The sequence below is a fragment of the Trifolium pratense genome, linkage group LG4, assembly GCF_020283565.1.
Source record: "Trifolium pratense cultivar HEN17-A07 linkage group LG4, ARS_RC_1.1, whole genome shotgun sequence".
Taxonomy (NCBI): Eukaryota; Viridiplantae; Streptophyta; class Magnoliopsida; order Fabales; family Fabaceae; genus Trifolium; species Trifolium pratense.
Genome location: NC_060062.1, coordinates 33,201,552 through 33,220,673, shown reverse-complemented (window position 1 = coordinate 33,220,673; position 19,122 = coordinate 33,201,552). Strand labels below are relative to the sequence as shown.

At 34.6% G+C, this 19,122-nt stretch overlaps 2 protein-coding genes across 2 annotated transcripts; one reads left to right on the top strand and one right to left on the bottom strand.

Moving 5' to 3' along the window:
• Positions 1–868, top strand: LOC123924042 (senescence associated gene 20-like). The gene has a single exon (XM_045976805.1). The coding sequence runs from the start codon at positions 44–46 to the stop codon at positions 503–505; it is 462 nt and encodes a 153-aa protein (XP_045832761.1). The 5' UTR covers positions 1–43; the 3' UTR covers positions 506–868.
• Positions 869–12,155: 11,287 nt separating this feature from the next.
• On the bottom strand, positions 12,156–13,256 carry LOC123922522. The gene has a single exon (XM_045975233.1). It carries the CDS (start codon positions 13,254–13,256, stop codon positions 12,156–12,158), a length of 1,101 nt encoding a protein of 366 aa, XP_045831189.1.
• Positions 13,257–19,122: the final 5,866 nt, after the last annotated feature.

The window sequence follows — 19,122 nt, the reverse complement described above, 5'->3', positions numbered from 1 at the left end:
AATTACAGTATCTTTTGAAATTCCAAATCTTTGAAACCAAGACATGAAGACTATAATAGAGAAAGAGGACCACAACAAAAAACTAGTAACTGACCTATACAAAGCCTTAGTTTCCAAAGACACAAACACAATGCAACAACTTCTTGCATCTGATTTAGAATGGTGGTTCCATGGTCCACCATGTCATCGTCACTATTTAGTCTCTTTACTCACAGGCTCATCATCATCATCATCTCAAAAATCATTAGTTCCTAATCTTATAATTGGATTTGGATCAATTATTGTTGCTGAAGGATATGATGAAAAAAACATGGTATGGTGGGTACATGCATGGTCTATTTCTAATGGAATCATTACTGAGGTTAGAGAGTATGTTAACACTTCAGTTAGTGTTACTAAACTTGGTTTTCATTCAGAAGATGTTGTTGTTGGTTCAACTTTTAGGTGTATTTGGCAAAGTAAGCTTTGTGATGATTCTGTTCCTGGACTTATTCTTACAATCTAGAACAAGTTTCCCTCAAAATGAAGTACTACTTCCAAAACTTCCAATCTATATTCAATGTTGAATTTCTCGGTAAACATCTTATTTAGATATGTATCAATATAACACTGGGGTGAATAATTCTGATAAATTCACAAATAAGATGTGTAATGAGGTTTATTAATTTTTGAACATGTCAGAATTATCCACATCAACGTTGTACCGGTACATATTCAAATAAGATGTATACTGAAATATTTACCATTTTCAATAGAACCGTTTAATTTGAAACTCTAATTTTTAGTCTTTTAATAAGTACGATTTTCTCTTCAAAATAATGATTAATAGAAATAAAGCCCCATCTAATAGAATTGATCTTTATTTGTTTTTGATGTGTATGTAAGTTTTGATGTTTAAAGTAAATCAAAATATTTTTTTTTGAAGGAAAAGTAAATCAAAATATATCTTTTAATATATTAGGTAAAAAACCATTTGTGCGTCTTTTATTATTATTATTATTATTATTAAACAAAAACTGAATTTTAAGAAACGTAAGGTGTAGTCGATCCTTACAATTTAAAAGAACATTCCTAAGATCTAAAGGGTTATTACACGAGTCTATAAAGCTAAACGAAGAATTACAACCAATTCAATTGGCAAGAGAGTTGCCATCTTTGTCATCTGAACCTTACGATTTTGAAGAAAAGTATAAGTTGAATGCTAAAAAAGAAAAAAAAAAAAATAACCGAGGCTGCAAGATTCCACCGTCTCCTATATCTTCCCTATTCATAGGGGCTGAACGTTAGCCAACAACAATCCTAAGATCTAAAGGTTATTACACAGATCTATAAAACTAAATGAAGAATTACAACTAATTCGACCTATGAGTCAAAACAAGAAAAATAGATAATTTGATCAACAACCTCTGTCTCTGCTGTTTGAGACATTCCCTAATCCCAATCAGCTGCTACACCAGCTGTTGTCCTCCCAATAACAACAGATTGTTGCAGCGATGAATACCTAGCCACTTCTTTTCCAAAATCTAATATGATGACCATTTTCCAAAATATTACTCCTTATTATAAGAGAAGTTTTCCTTTTTAGATTCATCGTAAAACTAATGTAGGTGAACAATATTATAGTCTAGATATATTAGTTTTACAATAATTATGATTTTAGTAATAAAAAACTATTATAATAGAAAGAAATGAGATTATTGTCAATCTTCCAAGATTTTAAAGGATGTTTCCGCTAGGAATGCAAAGATGGAGCATACTAGGAACTAGGAAGAAGTAGGGAGAAAACATAAGTTGGATTTTAAAAAAAAATGACATCATTTTTCAAAGAATCAAAGGGTTAATTACAAGGAAAAAAGAGGCAACACCTCTTACATTAAAATGGTGCTCATCCATAAAACACATCCATAATTAATCTACAACTAATGGTTATAATTGAATATTCAAACCAATTATCATAACCGGTTTTGTTTTCATAAAACCACCCGTTACGTCCATAATTACTGTTTTTATTTTTAGTAACTCTAAATTTTTAATTTGTAATTTTGAAAACTGAAAATTTAAAGGGACCAAAGTTCGAAGAAATTTTTTAAAGGTACTCAACATAAAATTTAATAATTTAGAGGACCACAAATATATTATCATTTTATTCATTTGAAACAAAAGTATTCTTTTGATATATACCATTTTTATTGGAATTTGTTTTCTAATAAGTTAGGTTTAAATGCAGTTTTATCCCCTATTTTGATTGAATCAGAATTTTACCCCCTATTTTAAAATTTGAAATTTTAACCCTCCTATTTTGTAAGTCCTTGGATTTTGCCTATCCCTATAATATTTGACTCATATAAACACATATGATAAACACGTATTCAATACTTAATCTCATTCAAGAAGTTTAGGGCCCGTTTGGTGCACAGGATAAGAGACAGGATAGGATAACTGTATCATGTCCTGCCACAATCCAGTGTTTGGTGATACAGCAGGATATGATAAGTTAATCCTGAAGATTATCCTATCCTGTCTCTCTAGTTATAATTCTTATCCTGAATTTGAGCTGGGTTACCGGCAGGATAGGATAAGAAAAAAAAATTACTGATTTATTTTATAAAATATATTTTAAAATACATAAAATAAAATTAATAAAATATAAATAATAAAATAATTAATTTTTAAATATATATGTGATTTTCTCATATGGGTAATTTTGTAATTTATATATTCTAAAAAATCAAAATTTTACTAAAATTACAATATTTTAAAGTAAAATGATTATTAAAAAAATTGACAAATAGGGATATTAATTTAAATTTTATAAAAAATTAAATATAATTCTTTTGCAATAGTAGTTTTATTATTTACGTATGAGATATATCATATATTTATTTGGCTTATCTAACATGTATATATTATTGAGTTATTTATTTGATCATGATTCATAAAAAATTAAACTTGATTATTTTCTCATGATTTTTATTTTAAATTATATAAAGTTATTTGATTACTTATTTATATTTTTTATTTATAAAATTTAAAGTATTACAAAATAATTTTAAAAAAATAACAATTGTTTTACAATAGTAATTTTGTCAATTTAATATGTTATATATCTTATCATATTATTATGAGCAAGTATATATTAAAAACAAAATATAATAGTTATCATGTTTGTTATCCTGTGTGCACCAAACACAGGATATGATAACTGAGTATAACTGTTATCCTGCTGTTATCCTATCCTATCCTTATCCTGTTTTATATCCTATCCTGTCACTATGCTATCCTGCGCACCAAACGGGCCCTTAAGGCATATTTACCATACAAGTATTATGCAAGTAGTCAGAAGTTACATCATAAATCACATTAAGTAAATCTCAACATATGTTATGGTGATTTCACCCAATAGAATCAGTAATTTCACTTGTTAAGTGAACTGAAAATTAAAAAGTATAGGTTTTGCCAATTGCAAACTCTACTGATAACACTATGCTAAGCGTGTATGTCATTGGAGTCCAACATTGGTTAAATATAATAAAATATGAGTTAAATATTATAGAGGTAAAATCCAAAGAATTATAAGATAGAAAAGTTAAAATTCAGAATTTTAAAATAGGGAAGTAAAATTTCGATTCAATCAAAATAAAGGGATACAACTGTATTTAAGTCTGTGTATTAAAAATATCATGAGGAAAAAGAGGGAAGAGGGTGTCACACTCTACCCTTTATTATATTTTTAATTCAATCAACTACCTTCGGTGAAAACAAACAAACAATTTTTTGCATTGTCTTCTCTAGCCATCTTATCTTATATAGTATAATGGAATCATTACTGATGTTAGAGAGTATGTTAACACTTCGGTTACTGTTACTAAACTTGGTTTTCATTCAGAAGATGTTGTTGTTGGTTCCACTTTTAGGTGTATTTGGCAGAGTAAGCTTTGTGATGACTCTGTTCCTGGACTCATTCTTAAATCTAGAACAAAAGTTTCCCTCAAAATGGAGTACTACTTCCAAAACTTCCAACCTATATTCAATGTTGAATTTCTCCGTACACATCTTATTTAGATATAATGATATACTAGATAGGTGAATAATTTTAATAGATTCATAAATAAATGTGTACTGAAGTTTTGTAATTTTTGAACCTGTCAGATATACCGAAGTGTTCACCCTATTCAATAAAACTCTCTCTTCAAAATAGTCATTAATGAAAATAAACCTCATCTAATATTTTAGAAGTATTGATCTTTATCTGATTTTGATGTGTATATAAGTTTTGATGTTTAAAGTAAATCAAAATATGTCTTTTTATATAGTATGAGGTAAAACCATTCGTGCGTCTATCTGTTTGTTTTATTATTCTTTTATTTTATATAAACAACAATTGAATTATAAGAAATGTAAGCTGCAGTGAATCCTTACAATTCTAAAGAATATTCCTTAGATGCGGTATATGCAATGTAAAGGGTTATTTTATACCGGTCCATAAAGTTAAACTTAGAATTACAACCAACTCGACTAATGAGCCAAAATCAAGAAAAATAGCAAGAGAGCCCTTAAACAAGATGCTCAATCTCCAAATGTACCACGTGGTGGACAACCAAATCAAGTGACTTACTTTTGCTCGTATTTTGCCTTTCACCATCAAACCAAAAAAATTAAAGGCGCTCCACCCTTCTTCAAGAGGTTGAAAATCAACACCCGTCTACCCACTAATTCTTCGCCAAACTTGTAAAGAAAAATCACACTTAAAAAACATATGATTAATATCTTCAACCTCTAAAAAGCAAAAAACACAACACATTTCATGTGGATTATCAATGATGCCGTTATAAGCTAGAGCCAAACGAGTCGGAAGTCTTTCCAGCAAACAACCTCCACCAAAAAATGCTAATCTTGGAAGGAACGTATCGTTCAACCATAATCTTTTCAAAGCTCCCACCACATTAATATTAATAAGTTTAATTGCATTTTTTGTCCCTTATCTTTATTTTCGGTTTCAAGTTGGTCTTTAAGTTAAAAGTTTCAAGTTGGTCCCTTAAGTTTGGTCTCTGTCATGTTCGATGTCATTTTCTTTTAATTAAAAAAAATAAAATTAAAACATAAGGGACCAACTTGAAACTTAAAATAAATGTAAGAGACCAACTTAAAACCTAAAATAAACATAAGGGACCAACTTGAAACCTAAAATTTGACAGGAGGACTAACTAATGTTACGGAAGAAAAGATAAAAGACTAACATGAAACTTTTAAAAGATAAGGGACTATCTTAAAACTTAAAATAACGATAAGGACCAAAAATGTAATTGAGCCATATTAATATCATATGTACCTTACGATTTTGAAGAAAAGTATAAGTTGAATGCACCGAAAAAATACTTGAGGTTGCGAGAATCCACCGTTCCTATCTCTGATGTTTGAGACATTCCCTTGTCCCAAGCAGCTGCCACACCCGGTTGTTGTCCTCCCGGTAACCCATATTAGCAATAACAAGAGATTGTTGCGGCGAGGAATGATAAAACAAAGAAAACAATTCACACATAGAGCCATGCCTAACCATTATCTTTTCAAAATCCAATATGATGACCATTTTTCAAAATATTACTTACATTATGTGAAAACCAAGACTAATATTCCACAGCACCCATTTTCTTTTATCTTATTTCACTACAAAAAATTTGCCGTTTTCCTTCAGATTTGGGCAAAAAATCTGCAGGAATCAGGTTCCTAAAAACCTTCGTGGGTAATTGTTTTCTGCGGTTTTTAGAATCCTCAGGAAACTTTCCTGCAGAATTTTCTGCCGAAAATGAGAGCAAACCCACAGATACATTCGCAGAAACATCCTTGGAAATATTTGCGAATTTTCCCCAGGGGCGGCCTAGGCCCATGTGCGACATGGGCCGTGACACAAGGTCTCTTAAAAATGAGGGCCACAAATTTTTTTTTATAGGGTAGTAGTATTAGTAAGTTAGGGGGTGTAAAAATTAATTTTTTATGTTAGAAAATATTGTAAAGGCAGTAAGACCCGGCCCAACCCGTTTTCCTAAGGGAAAAAAAAAGCAAACAAGAGAAGCCTATCTTCTTGCGTTTTGCGTTCTATTATTCGTTCTACGTATTCTTTCTCAAAAACTCCATTATTTCACCACCACCAGGTGTGAGGCGTTGACCTGCCACCATCACCGGCGACATTAACGTCGGTTAACCTCCTTCCTTCTATTCTCAAAAACTCCATTAAAGTTGAAACAAAGGTAAAAACTAAATTTTACAAGTTAGGGTTTCTAAAATTTGCAATGTAAAATCACTATTTTTCTATTTTAATTGTGTTTCCCAATTCTCATTATTCTTTAATTACTGAAGTCTTACTTGCGGTCTACCATGTTACAAGAAAGACTTAACGGCTTACTTAGCATTGATAGCAATTGAGAATAATCTCTTGGATGACATACAATATGAAGACTTGATTGATGAATTTGCTTCAAAAATTGCAGCAAGAATGAGTCGATTTAAGTAGCGAGAATTTTTTTTTATAAGCAAAGTAGCTATAATGTATTTTGTTGTTATTGTTAGACTATGAATCTTTTTTATGTTAATTACAAGAATGATTATAATTTTATATTATTTGCAATTTAAACCGATGATGGTTTTTTTATAAAAAAAAGTTACGTTTTTTTTTATTAAAGGTCCACTTTCATATTTCGCACAGAGCCTCCAAAAACTCGGAGACGCCATTGATTTTCCCAATACCTTCAAATCCGCAGGAAATTACTCTTAGCGTGGCAAAATCTGCAGGAAAATCCTTATGAATATGTGGATTTTTTCCGCAGCAAAATCCGCAGGAAATTAACAAATTTATTGTAATGTTTATTATAACAATTTAGTCAATTTTAAATTTTATTTTTAGAATTTTTATATCTAGAACAAAAATGCTATGTGGAAGTTGCATGTGATGATGTGAATATTACCGAGGTATCAATTTTTACTTTTAGAATTCTTACTTTTAGTAATTATAAACTATTATAAAGAAAGGGTAAATATGTTTTTGGTCCCTATATATAATTTTCCAGAATTTTTGTTTTAGTCCATGAAGTTTGTTTTCACATTTTTTAGTCCCTGAAGTTTCATCAGTCAATGTTTTTAGTCCCTACTTTTCATTCAACTCGTGCGTACCATTTAAAATTTTAATTTTTTTTTTCTGCGGTCATGATTAATACATTATATGAATATTTGTTACAAAAGTTTAAACTTTTTTAACAAAAGATGAATTAAATATAGATTTTTTAGTTTTTTGCACATAAAAATTCATAAATAATTCATCTTATGTCAAAAAATTCTAAATTTTTATCGGAGATGTTCTTATAATATTATAAACATGAATAAAAAAATCATTCAAAAATGTGAAAGTATACATAAGTTGAATGAAAAGTAGGGACTAAAAACATTAGCCGATGAAACTTCAGGGACTAAAAAGTGTGAAAACAAACTTCAGGAATTAAAACGAAAATTCTTGAAAACTATAGGGACCAAAAACATATTTAACCTATAGAAAGAAATATTGTGAAGCTTCCTAGATTTCAAAGGATGTTTCTACTAGGAACATCCAAAGATGGTGCATACGGGAGAAAAAACGCAAGCATGTGATGGAGAGAAAACATAAGTTCGACTTTATTTTTCTTTCTAACGAAATAAACATAATGTATTACATTAATAAGCAAAAGTTCAATATATAAAAGAATAATTTCAAATCTATAGAAACTAGTCCAAGAATTGGCAGCCCTAGCTAGCGTATATGAGCAATCAAATTCACTTGTCTCTTAATAAACTTAACTTCAAAGTTTGCACAAGATAACATAATAAGAATAATATCATTAACGATTGAAAGAATTATGAGTTGTCTTGCCTCTTGGTACGAATTAATTGCCTCAGCCAGCACTTGAGAGTCACTTTCGAATTGTTATAACTGAATCATGCTCATCGTGCTCATTGTGCTATTCGATTCGCTGATATTTTTGGTAATTATTGGGCTTGTGGTGTTCAGTCCTATTGATTGACCATCCATCGATCTGGCTATCAATTGGTTATGTGCTCTTTGGTTTCTAACAAACTAGTGTCGGGGTTATCACAATATATGAATCATTCCATGACTTTGGACTACTTAGCTTGAAAAAGTCATCATAACTTGTTGCTTGCTGTATGAAGTGGTGGGTACGTGGATTGTTCTGTGCTGACGGTAAGTGCATTCGCCTTAAATTACTATGGACTTCTATTTTTAGGATTAAAAAAGAGTTGATATGCTTCATTACTTGTATGGTATGTTTAACCTATTCCTATGGATCACATGGCAAATGTTATCATAATAAATGTTGTTGTGATGTCGATCGTGTAGCTGAATGTGCTAGATCATAGTACTCTTGCAATATGTTCTTGAAAGTGTATAAATGAATGGATCCGACTCCTTTAAATTGGAAAAATCACTTTATATAGTTAAGTATTATAAGGACTGTTCATTTACAAATAGATATTGTATATTATAAGAAATTATGTGTAAATAACAACTCTTTATTTCCTCGCTTTATTCATGTACTATTTTTCAGCATAACAAAATAAATACATACAGTAAGTATCATATATATATATATATATATATATATATATATATATATATATATATATATATATATATATATATATATCATTTTTGCCTTTCAAAAAAAAAAAGATTTGTCAAAAAAAAAGTATAAATTAATTTTTTTTTATAAGCAAAAATTGAATTATAAGGAGTATAAGGGGTACTCAACCCTTACAATTCTTATAGTAACCATTACATGCTAAAGGAAAATTTCATTAGCTTGCCTAAGGAGAGTGGAGGTTTGGGGGTTAGGAGGTTGCGGGAGTTTAATCAGGCCCTTTTGGGCAAGTGGTGTTGGAGGATGTTGGTAGACAGCGGGGGACTGTGGTTTAGAGTGTTGGCAGCTAGGTATGGGGTTGAGGGAGGCAGAATTCGGGATGGAGGTCGGAGGGGGTCCCTGTGGTGGAGGGAGATAGTACGCATTAGGGAGGGAGGCGGTGAGCCAGGTGGTAGGTGGTTTGGGGGGCATGTGGTGAGGAGGGTGGGGGACGGGTCAGAGACTTATTTCTGGACCGATCCCTGGGTGGATGGTACTCCGCTGTGTGAGCGTTTTGAGCGTCTGTTTGTCTTAACGGCAAACAAATATTGTACGGTAGCTGAGATGGGTGCTTTAGGGTGGGGCGTAGATGGTGGAGCGTGGGTGTGGCGGAGGCAGTTGAGGGCGTGGGAGGAGGAGATGTTGGGGGAGTGTCAGACTTTACTTTCTAACATTTCCTTGCAGGCTATTTCTTTGGACAGGTGGCAGTGGCAGCCTGATCCTGACACAGGCTATACTGTTAGGGGGGTTTATCAGCTCCTGATATCTCATGATTTGGTTACTATGGATGCTGCGGATAATCTCATTTGGCACCCTCAGGTTCCTTTGAAGGTTTCCATTCTTGCGTGGCGTTTATTGCGTGACAGATTGCCTACGAGAGTGAATCTGGTTACTCGTCGGGTTTTATCTCCTACAGCTCATACGTGTGTTTTTGGGTGTGGTGAGGCTGAGTCGGCTCATCATTTATTCATATCTTGTGATTATGTCGGCTCTCTTTGGGATTTAGTGCGGTCATGGATTGGCATTCCTTTGGTGGATTTTGTTTCTCTGCGCGATCACTTTATTCAGTTCACATCATCAGCAGGTGGATCTCGAGCGCGCCGTTCTTTCCTTCAGCTCATCTGGCTTGCTTGCGTTTGGGTCGTATGGACGGAGAGAAATCATCGTCTGTTTAGAGGATTAGTAGATTTACCACAGGTTTTGTTGGACAAGATCAAGCTATTTTCATTTAGGTGGTTGAAGTCGACGAATATTACGTTAGCTTTAAACTACCATAGCTGGTGGTCTAGTCCTCGATCTTGTTTGGGCTTTGTATGACTGTTGTATTTGTTTTTTTTTATTGTTTTGACTATTCTTGTAAACTTTTTGTAGTCTGTCATGGTACGTCTTGTGCCAGGGAGACTGATTTGGTTAATATATCTTATTTTGGTTTGTTCAAAAAAAAACCATTACATGCTAATAATGTATTTTAATGGATCCTTACACCAATCTGAAAAAACACAAGAAGACTTACTAGCTATTTTACCTATAAACCAAAACCATGAAATATAAATAATCTTGTCTTCTAATACTTTCCAATTAATAGCTTCTCCTCTAAAAACCACATTGTTACGCGCACGCCATATACACCAAGTGGTGCCAACCAAATAACGTGACGAGCTTTTTCATATTTCTTATTTTTCAATAAAGCTCCAAAAGAGGAAAAATGTTTCCACCCGTCATCAAAAGAGATGAAATCCACATTCATCCATTTAAAAATCCGCTTCCACTACTTTTGAGAAAAAGAGCAATTAAAGAGCAGATGAGATAATTCCTCTTCTTCTTCAAAACAAAAAAAGCAACATTGCTCATGCGGATTAACAAGGATAGATTTTCTTGCCAAGGCCATTCGAGTTGGAAGTCTTGATAATAATAACCTCCATCCAAAAATGCTTACTTTGGATGAAACATCATTTAACCATAATTGTTGTAAAGCTTTCACTACATTTTCATCAATAGCCACAACAACTTTACGAGAGTGAAGGAACTCATAAGTCGAATTCACCGAAAAAATACCTGATTGAGTAAGCCCCCATCGTCTGCTATCTGCGCCATTGCTCACATTAGTCCTGAACCACGCATCATTCTCAATACCCCCAATCTTCATAATATCACGCCACCACAAAGATTGACCTTTGACATATTGCTAAGATTAGAGTGCAAAAAATTATCAGCCAACCTCCCATATCTATGCTCTAATAGTTTGGTCCATAAGGTATTATGATCACACAAACCTCTCCACTTCCATTTACAAAGTAAAGCTTGGTTGAAATAATTTAGATTATTTATACCCAAACCACCTTTATCTTTTGGGAGGCAAATTGTGTCCCAACTAACCCAACAAATTTTCTTAATATCAGAACATCCTCCCCAAAGAAATCTCCTTTGGATACTAATCAATTCTTGTAACACACACACCGGTACCTTGAAAAAAGAGAAAAAATATAATGGGAGACTAGAGAGTACCGAATTAATGAGTGTAACTCTTCTGCCAAATGATAAATTTTGACCACTCCAAGTATTAAGTCGTTTCTTCATAGCTTCCACTATAGGATTCCAAGTGACCTTTCTCCTTGGGTTAGCTCCAACTGTAATTCCTAGAAAACGAAAATGGATCGATTCTACTTCACAGTGTAAAAAGGAGGACGCTGCGGACAAAAAATTATTATCAAGATTAATGCCATAGAGCTTACTTTTGTAAAAATTAACCTTCAGTCCCGATACTAATTCGAAACTTCTCAACACAGTTTTAAGCGACCACAAATTCTCCCACTTTCCTTCACCTACAAGAACGGTATCATCTGCAAATTGGAGAGTGTGCAACTGTAAGTCATCACGAACTTTAAAACCATGATATTTGCCATTGTCAACAGCCTTCTGGATTAAGCAAGTGAGACCTTTCGCAACTATCAAGAAAAGAAAGGGAGATAACGGATCCCCTTGTCTCAGCCCTTTACCAACAACAAAATCCGCCGTAGGACTACCATTTACAAGCACAGACATTGAGCTAGTAAAAATACAAGCTCTCATCCACTTCAGCCACCTCTGTGCAAATCCCATTCTCCGCATCATATACTCCAAAAAATTCCAATTTACCGTATCGTACGCCCTCTCAAAATCTACCCTCAATAATAAACAGTTGTCTTTTCTTCTCTTGGCAAAATCAATCAGTTCATTCACTACCAAAACTCCATCCAGAATCTGACGATTAGGAACAAAGGTCGTTTGACAATCTGAGATCAATTTACCGATAACTTTTTTTAGACGAGCCGCCAACACCTTTGAAAGGATTTTATACAAACAACCAACAAGGAAAATGGGTCTATAATCTGATAATATTTGAGGATGGTCCTATTTTGGTACTAGTGTCAAGAAAGATGCAGTGATCGCCTTTGGAAGGGAAGCACTACTGTGAAATTCGTTCAGAAACTCCATAACATCTGTTTTTAGGATGTCCTAACAAGTCTTCAAGAAGTTAAAGTTAAACCCATCAGGACCCGGACACTTATTGCCATCACTATTCCACACAAACTCTCTAACTTCCTCAACCGAAAAGGGAGATAATAAAGAAGAATTATCTGCTTCCGACAAGGAGTTAAACGAAAGCCCATCTAGAGTAGGAAGGTTACGCCATTCTTCGGTGAAGTTATTAGCAAAATAATTTTTTACAAAAGACTTGATCTCATCGACCCCTTGAACCCATTTGTCACCATCTCTCAACGCCACTAGTTGGTTATTCCTCCTTCTACCCTTTAAAGTCCGATGAAAAATTTTGGTATTAGAATCCCCTTCTTTAATCCACTTTGATCTGGACTTCTGTTTAAGTAAGCTATCCTTAAAATGAAGTTGCTTCCAAAAATCCTTATTTAGGCCCTCTAACATAAGGTAATCAACATCCCCATTAGTACTTGAAAGAAGGCCTTCAAATTCATTAATATCGGAGACTGTCTTCTCTATGTTTAGATCCAAATAACCAAACACCTCCTTGTTCCACTTCTTTAGACTCTCTCTAAGAAGTTTTAGTTTTTCTTTCAAGACAAAAGCTTTTTTACCCCTAATATCGTAACTTTTCCATGCTGATTCCACAAAACCATTAGACTCTGGATGTTCTAACCAACCGTTTATCACCCTAAAAGGTTTAGGGCCCCAATTACACGACGAGCTGAGGAGCCAAACTGGACAATGATCAGATATATCACGGTCTCTGATCCATTGCCCCTTAACACCATTCTTCTTCAAGAAGCCCTCTAATAACAAGAACCTGTCTAAGCGGCTTATAGCTATACCGTCTAGGCTAAACCAAGAAAACTTCTTTCCCAGCACAGGTATATCAATAAGCTCCATGTCATCCACAAACTCTCTGAAAAAGTTAACCTCACTCCTCCTTGTAGCAACACTACTTCCTTTTCTTTCGGATAAATGAAGAATAGCGTTAAAATCACCACCAATACACCATTCACCACTATCCCCTCTTCTAAGATTCAATAAGTCTTCCCATAATTTTCTTTTGCCCGCTAAATTACAAGGAGAGTATACATTAACAATGTTCACCCTCATACCCTCCCAATCAACTCAAAGCCCCACAAAGCCGTCACCATAAAATATATTGAGCAATTTGAATAAGTCAGAGTTCCAGATTGTTAAAATACCTCCAGATGGTCCTACTGCCTCCTTTGCCGCCCAGTGAACATCTTGATGCCCCCACAAATTATATGAATCATAGAATCATCAAAATGTGCTCTCTTTGTTTCTTGTAACATACATAAATCAAACATACCTTTTTTGAGAAACTGACTCAACCTCCCCCTCTACCATCCTCATCTCTTCTTTCATTATTGTGAATGTGGTGAATACAAACATTTTCATCTTCCTATCCTCTTACACCTAAGTCTCTGGCCCCCTTCCAAATTTTTGACATAACTTCCTTTTCTCTATTCTTTAAAAACACCCTGTTATAATTTCTAATATCTGACGATTGCAAGGAGCTACAACAAAGTACCGTGCCTGCTGAATAAACAGAGTTGGAAGTAATATTTGGTTTCTTAATTATTCCAACAGGATTACGCGTGCACTTGTTGTTCTTAACCTCGAGACCTTTAGCAGATAAACCAGTAGAAGTTTTATTTCTACTAGTGTCATACAAAGGGGGGCGATGATGAATTATGTTATTCTCCTTAATCAAACCATTGTTTTTTTTTCTTCGGGTTGTTTTTAAAACCCTCCCTGCGCAACACAAACAATAGGCTCCAGAATAGGATTCAGCTTAGAATTACCTATGGAATTAGTGCATCCCATGACTCCCTTAGATACTGGCTTGCATTCCCCTTTCTTAAGATAAATTCAAGTTGCTGGACATCACTGGACTGTTAGCATTGGGTTCACTGCTAACTGTACCTTTCTCCACACTATTGACCACCGGGCTAGAAATAAATTGACTATTATTAAAAGAACCATTATCATATACGCCCAACTCACCCTGGTCATCGTGAGAATCTAAATGTAACGAAAAAACATTATTATTGGGTTGATTAGGAATAACTTCTTTAGGCAAACTTTCCTCTACGATTTCTACAACCTCAACTCTGTTGACATTTGGATTTGGAAGAGCAACCAAAGCCAAAGAATGCATTGTCTCCTCATCCAATTCTCCATCTTGCTCAACGTGATCAAGGTTATCACTTGCTGAAACTACGTCCTCCGTGAATTTTTATTTCTAACAAATATTATCAACCACCATTAGAATTTTTAATAATTTACAATGGATTATTTATGAATATGGTTCATTGTCTTGTTACACTAATTTATTTCTAAAAAATATTGTCTGACGGTAGTTATAATTTTTAATAATTTTAAGCACTAACACTAACCTTTTGTAATAATCTTAAATTTATATACTAATAAAATAAGTACATCAGGCGGGCATTAGCCCTCTTTTATAACCCAAAAATAAATAAAAATAAGTACATCAGCTGGGCATTAGCCCTTTTTTTTTACAATACCCGAGTTAATAACATAGATAGGCCTATTGATAAAGTCTACAATTGATATGAAAAAATTTAAATGTCCGAAATAGTCTTCCTCCAGATATTAAATATTGAAGACGCTAAAGTCATTGAATTTACACAGAATTTGGATGAAGCAGATATGTAAATCTGAACAAAACTGATAAACTCGCGTCATTACTTGTCAATTTAAGTTGATTTGAGTAAGATTAAAGCAAATTGGAAGCCTTTGGAACCTAAAGTGAAGGAAAAATGAGGGTTAAGTTAAGGTTACTTGCAAGACAAGATATTTGAAGAAAATAGGAGTTTTGTCTCTGGAAGTGGCGCACGATGCGCAAGAAAGTGGCGCATGATGCGCCAGGAACCAAGGAAGACCGTTTTGTCTCTGGAGGTGGCGCACGATGCGCAGGAAAATGGCGCACGATGCGCTAGAAAGGCTGAAGTTGAGGGTTGCCTCGGGAATTTGCGCACGATGCGCAGGTATTCGGCGCATGATGCGCAGGAGATGAAGGAAGTGGTGTTATCTGATTTGGACCAATGGGTGGATGACACGTCAGCGGGAGCATGATGCAAAGGTCGGGGATGCATGATGTGCAGATCGGAAAGGAAAAAGTATAAAAGACTGGTTCTTGCACCTGTTGAGAGGTTCAGAATTTTTGACTGAGAATTGGATTTTTGAGTACTTAGAGCAGTTAATCCCATTCTTGTTGGTGTTGTGGACGAATTCTTCCGCTAATTCCTCCATGGATCCTTCTCTACATAAGCTTGTGATGGAGAAAGCTCAAATTGACATGAAGAACTAAAAGCTTCAAGGTTGGATCTAGATTAGGAATCGAATAATGTAATTCCTTTTGTAACTTTCTTTTGATGTAATAAATTCCTCATTTCAAGTATTATTCAATGAATTGTGAGTTTAATGCTTTTCACTATTGATCACAATTGAAATTGATTTTAGATTGCATTTATTATGAGAATATTAAATGGAATTGGACGGAAATTCATTGAGCACTAGTTTAATCTTGAGAGATCTTGATTGAATTAGTGTGATTCATAGGTTAACAAGCTTAATTCCTCCATTGATCATAAGTTCTACTAAGAAATTGGGAATCTAAGTTCAATGGTGTGGATGACCTAATCAAGAAATTGGAGTTTATCACCAAATTTAGCCTTATCGTAATACTTGAGGAATTTGTATTGCATCAAAGTTGTTTATGTGGAATTGCATTATTCAATGACTTATCTATGATCTAGCCTAATTTTCCTACTTGATTTTACCAATATTTGCCTTAATTTTGCGTTACTATTTGAAAAGAAATCTTTCCCCCAATCATGTTTTTAAAGTTTTATAAGTGTTTAGATACGATTGTTATTGCGTGAATTGACACATTCCCTGTGGACGATATTTTTACTACTTGACGATACTTCGTGCACTTTTTAACGACCCGATTTTTATTATTCACTATTTAAGTGTTTAATTAAATTTGAAATTCTGGTATCACTAGAATGATGTTACCGAAGATGTCCCAACAACTACTTTATGATAAATGTTGTTTCTATTGTTGGCACATCTTACATAACATATAAAATACTGACAGAAAATAAATAAAGTGCACAAGTAATTGTTAACCCAGTTCAGCCAACTGCCTACTCTGGGGGATACCAATCCAGGAAGGAAATCCACTAATAGCTCTAGTTACTAAGACCTCCAGCAAACCCTAGGATTTACGCCTTAAACTAAGACCTCCAGCAAACCCTTGGTTTACGCCTTATAACCTCGACACTACTCATGCAACTTCTGCCTAGGAACTCCTAGACATGAGATCCCATCTCACTTCCACTCACACAACACAACCTGTGTTGATTATACAATGTTAAGAATGATGTGGCGACAACTTGCCAAGACAATACTTCACTTTTGCTTAAAAGCTTCAAGTGAATCACACACGGTAAACTCCGTACTTCAAAGCTTAGGAGTAACCTTAAAATAATAAACTTACTTCTTAACTCGTGTTATAGAATCCACAAGCAAGAATTACAATCAAACAATAAAAGACTCAACAAAGACTCAATATGTGAACTAATGTTTTTCAAATGAGATACTTAGTCTTGAGCTTGGTCTTCGTATATATAATGATTAGGCACGCTCCTCTTTCTTCACAAATGCTCAGACGCTCCTTGAGAATCATAAAGGATGATCTGATTCTCTTTTGATCTTCATCAAGAATGTATAGAAACTTTCCAAAAGTGTTTAAGGACTTTATAGGATAATTGTGATCATACCGTTGTACCATTAAGTCTTATCTTATCCTTAAAATTCCTGATCAGATCAAATCTCCATTGAGCGTGCTCTTTAAGTGGATTTCCATAAATAGCAGATGCTCTCATAAATGCGCGAGATTTCCTTGAATAAATATGATGTTGTAACATGTTTTCCAACATCTTGTTAGTATATTTGTTTTAGCAAAATTAAGCCAATTCAAATATCCAACAATCTCCCCCTTTGGCAATTTTTGGCTAAAACAATTTCAGGCCATTACCTTTGAGAGATATAAAAAGCGCAATCCTTCAAATCACCATGATCACACAAAAGAAGGAATGTTAGAGCATCATTTAACAAAATTTCACATAGGTGAAAAATATATGCATCAGAGGCAGCAGCAGCGGAGTTATCATCAATTAGCCTCGAGCAAAATAAAACGTGGTATCAGAGCAAAACATATATCATATGTCATATGTCATCAAAGATGTTGTGACATATGGGAGCACATCTTCTAGCACATGTTCGTCCAATCAGGGCAGCATCCATTCAGCAGCAAACTCCCCCTGACTTCATCAGCTTGTGCATCATCTCAGGGTAAAAAAAAATTTTACTCCCCCTGAATACTTGCTTACTGCTACTTAAAAACATGTCATAACAAAAGACATAACAACATGTAGCAGAAACAAATCATCAAAGTACTACTCCCCCTTTTTAGCCACAAAATGTGCCAAAACAGGAAAGTTAAGTAACCAAAGTGCAGAATTAAAAGTACAGACCATGCACTCAGAAGGTGCTAAAATCCAGGGCACAAAACAACCCACAAACCAAATAACAAAGTACAGTAAAATATTAAACAGATTACAAAATCATTCATCATCACTACTATCAGAGGCTTCATCCTCATCTGTAGCAGTAGCATAACCTTCATCCTCATCTGCATTGTTTTGATCACCTGTAGCAGCCACATTTGCACTAGCTTTCACAGGTACCTCATCAGCTTCCAATCCTTCAATCATCTTCAAGAACACATTCTTCCTTTCCTCAAGCTCAGCCTGCTGTTTATCTATCTCCTGACATTGAACCTTTAAACCAGCTATAATCTCTCTTTTGGTCATAACACCAGCTCCAGCAGCAGATGTCCCAACATGATCAGTAACATTGTGATTACCAAATAGCTTATGATGAAAAGTAAAACCAGATTCCCTCTTCTTAGGTGTGTCAGTCACAACCTTGATGTCTGGATATTGGGCCAAGATAATTCCACATAGCAAAGATGGAAATGCTATTGGCATCTTCACAGCTGTTGATCTAATATGCTTAATGGTTTGATCAAAAATAAAGGATCCATAGTCATAATCAAACTTGGTTCCTACAGCATATATAAATCTACCTAGGTTGGTTGCAACATTGGTTGCATGCTTGGTTGGTACCCAATTGGTTGACCCTATCCTATTGAGGATGGCATATTTGACATTCAATTTACTCGTGGGAATCAGCTTCTTTGTAGGCCAGACCTTAACCTTACCACCAGTTATCTCAGCACTCACAACATCATTAGCAACCTCTAATTCAGCCTTAGGTTCTACAGACCTACCTAAGTAATTATTGATGACAACAGGAGAAAAATTGATACATTTACCTCTGACAAAAACTTTGTGGTAGTCCTTGCTCAGTGGGTTATCACATTCTTCAGGGATGTTCACCAGAAATTCTTTCACAATCAGCTCATAACAGGGACTGAAGTCACAGACTGTCTTCATCAGACCAGCTTCCTTGATGTAGTCAAAGATGTCTTGACATTTGAGAGCATCTTTGGTTAATTCCCTTTCAACAGCCAGTCTCCTCTGGTAGATGTAATCTCATCTTAGTGCAAAGGCAGCACGATGGAATGAAATGTTATCACAGGGGGCTTCTTCAACACCTTGAGGAGCCTTCTTCACAGTAGTCTTCTTAGGGTTGGCAGATGAGATGTTAGCAACATCTTCAGCAGCATCATAATCTGAGTCACTGGATGACTCCTTCTTTCTCTTCAGTGTCTCCTTCTTCTTGACAGGAGGGGAGAGAACCTTGCTCCAACTTTTGACTGGTCCAACACCTTTTGTTTTCACTCTTGGTGCAGGAGTCTTGCTAGCAGTGGCCACAACCTTCCCTGTACAGCTTC

Bases quoted from the DNA above. Each gene is read 5' to 3' on its own strand.
- LOC123922522 (XM_045975233.1), bottom strand. From the start codon at position 13,256: ATGAGGGTGAACATTGTTAATGTATACTCTCCTTGTAATTTAGCGGGC.
- LOC123924042 (XM_045976805.1), top strand. From the start codon at position 44: ATGAAGACTATAATAGAGAAAGAGGACCACAACAAAAAACTAGTAACT.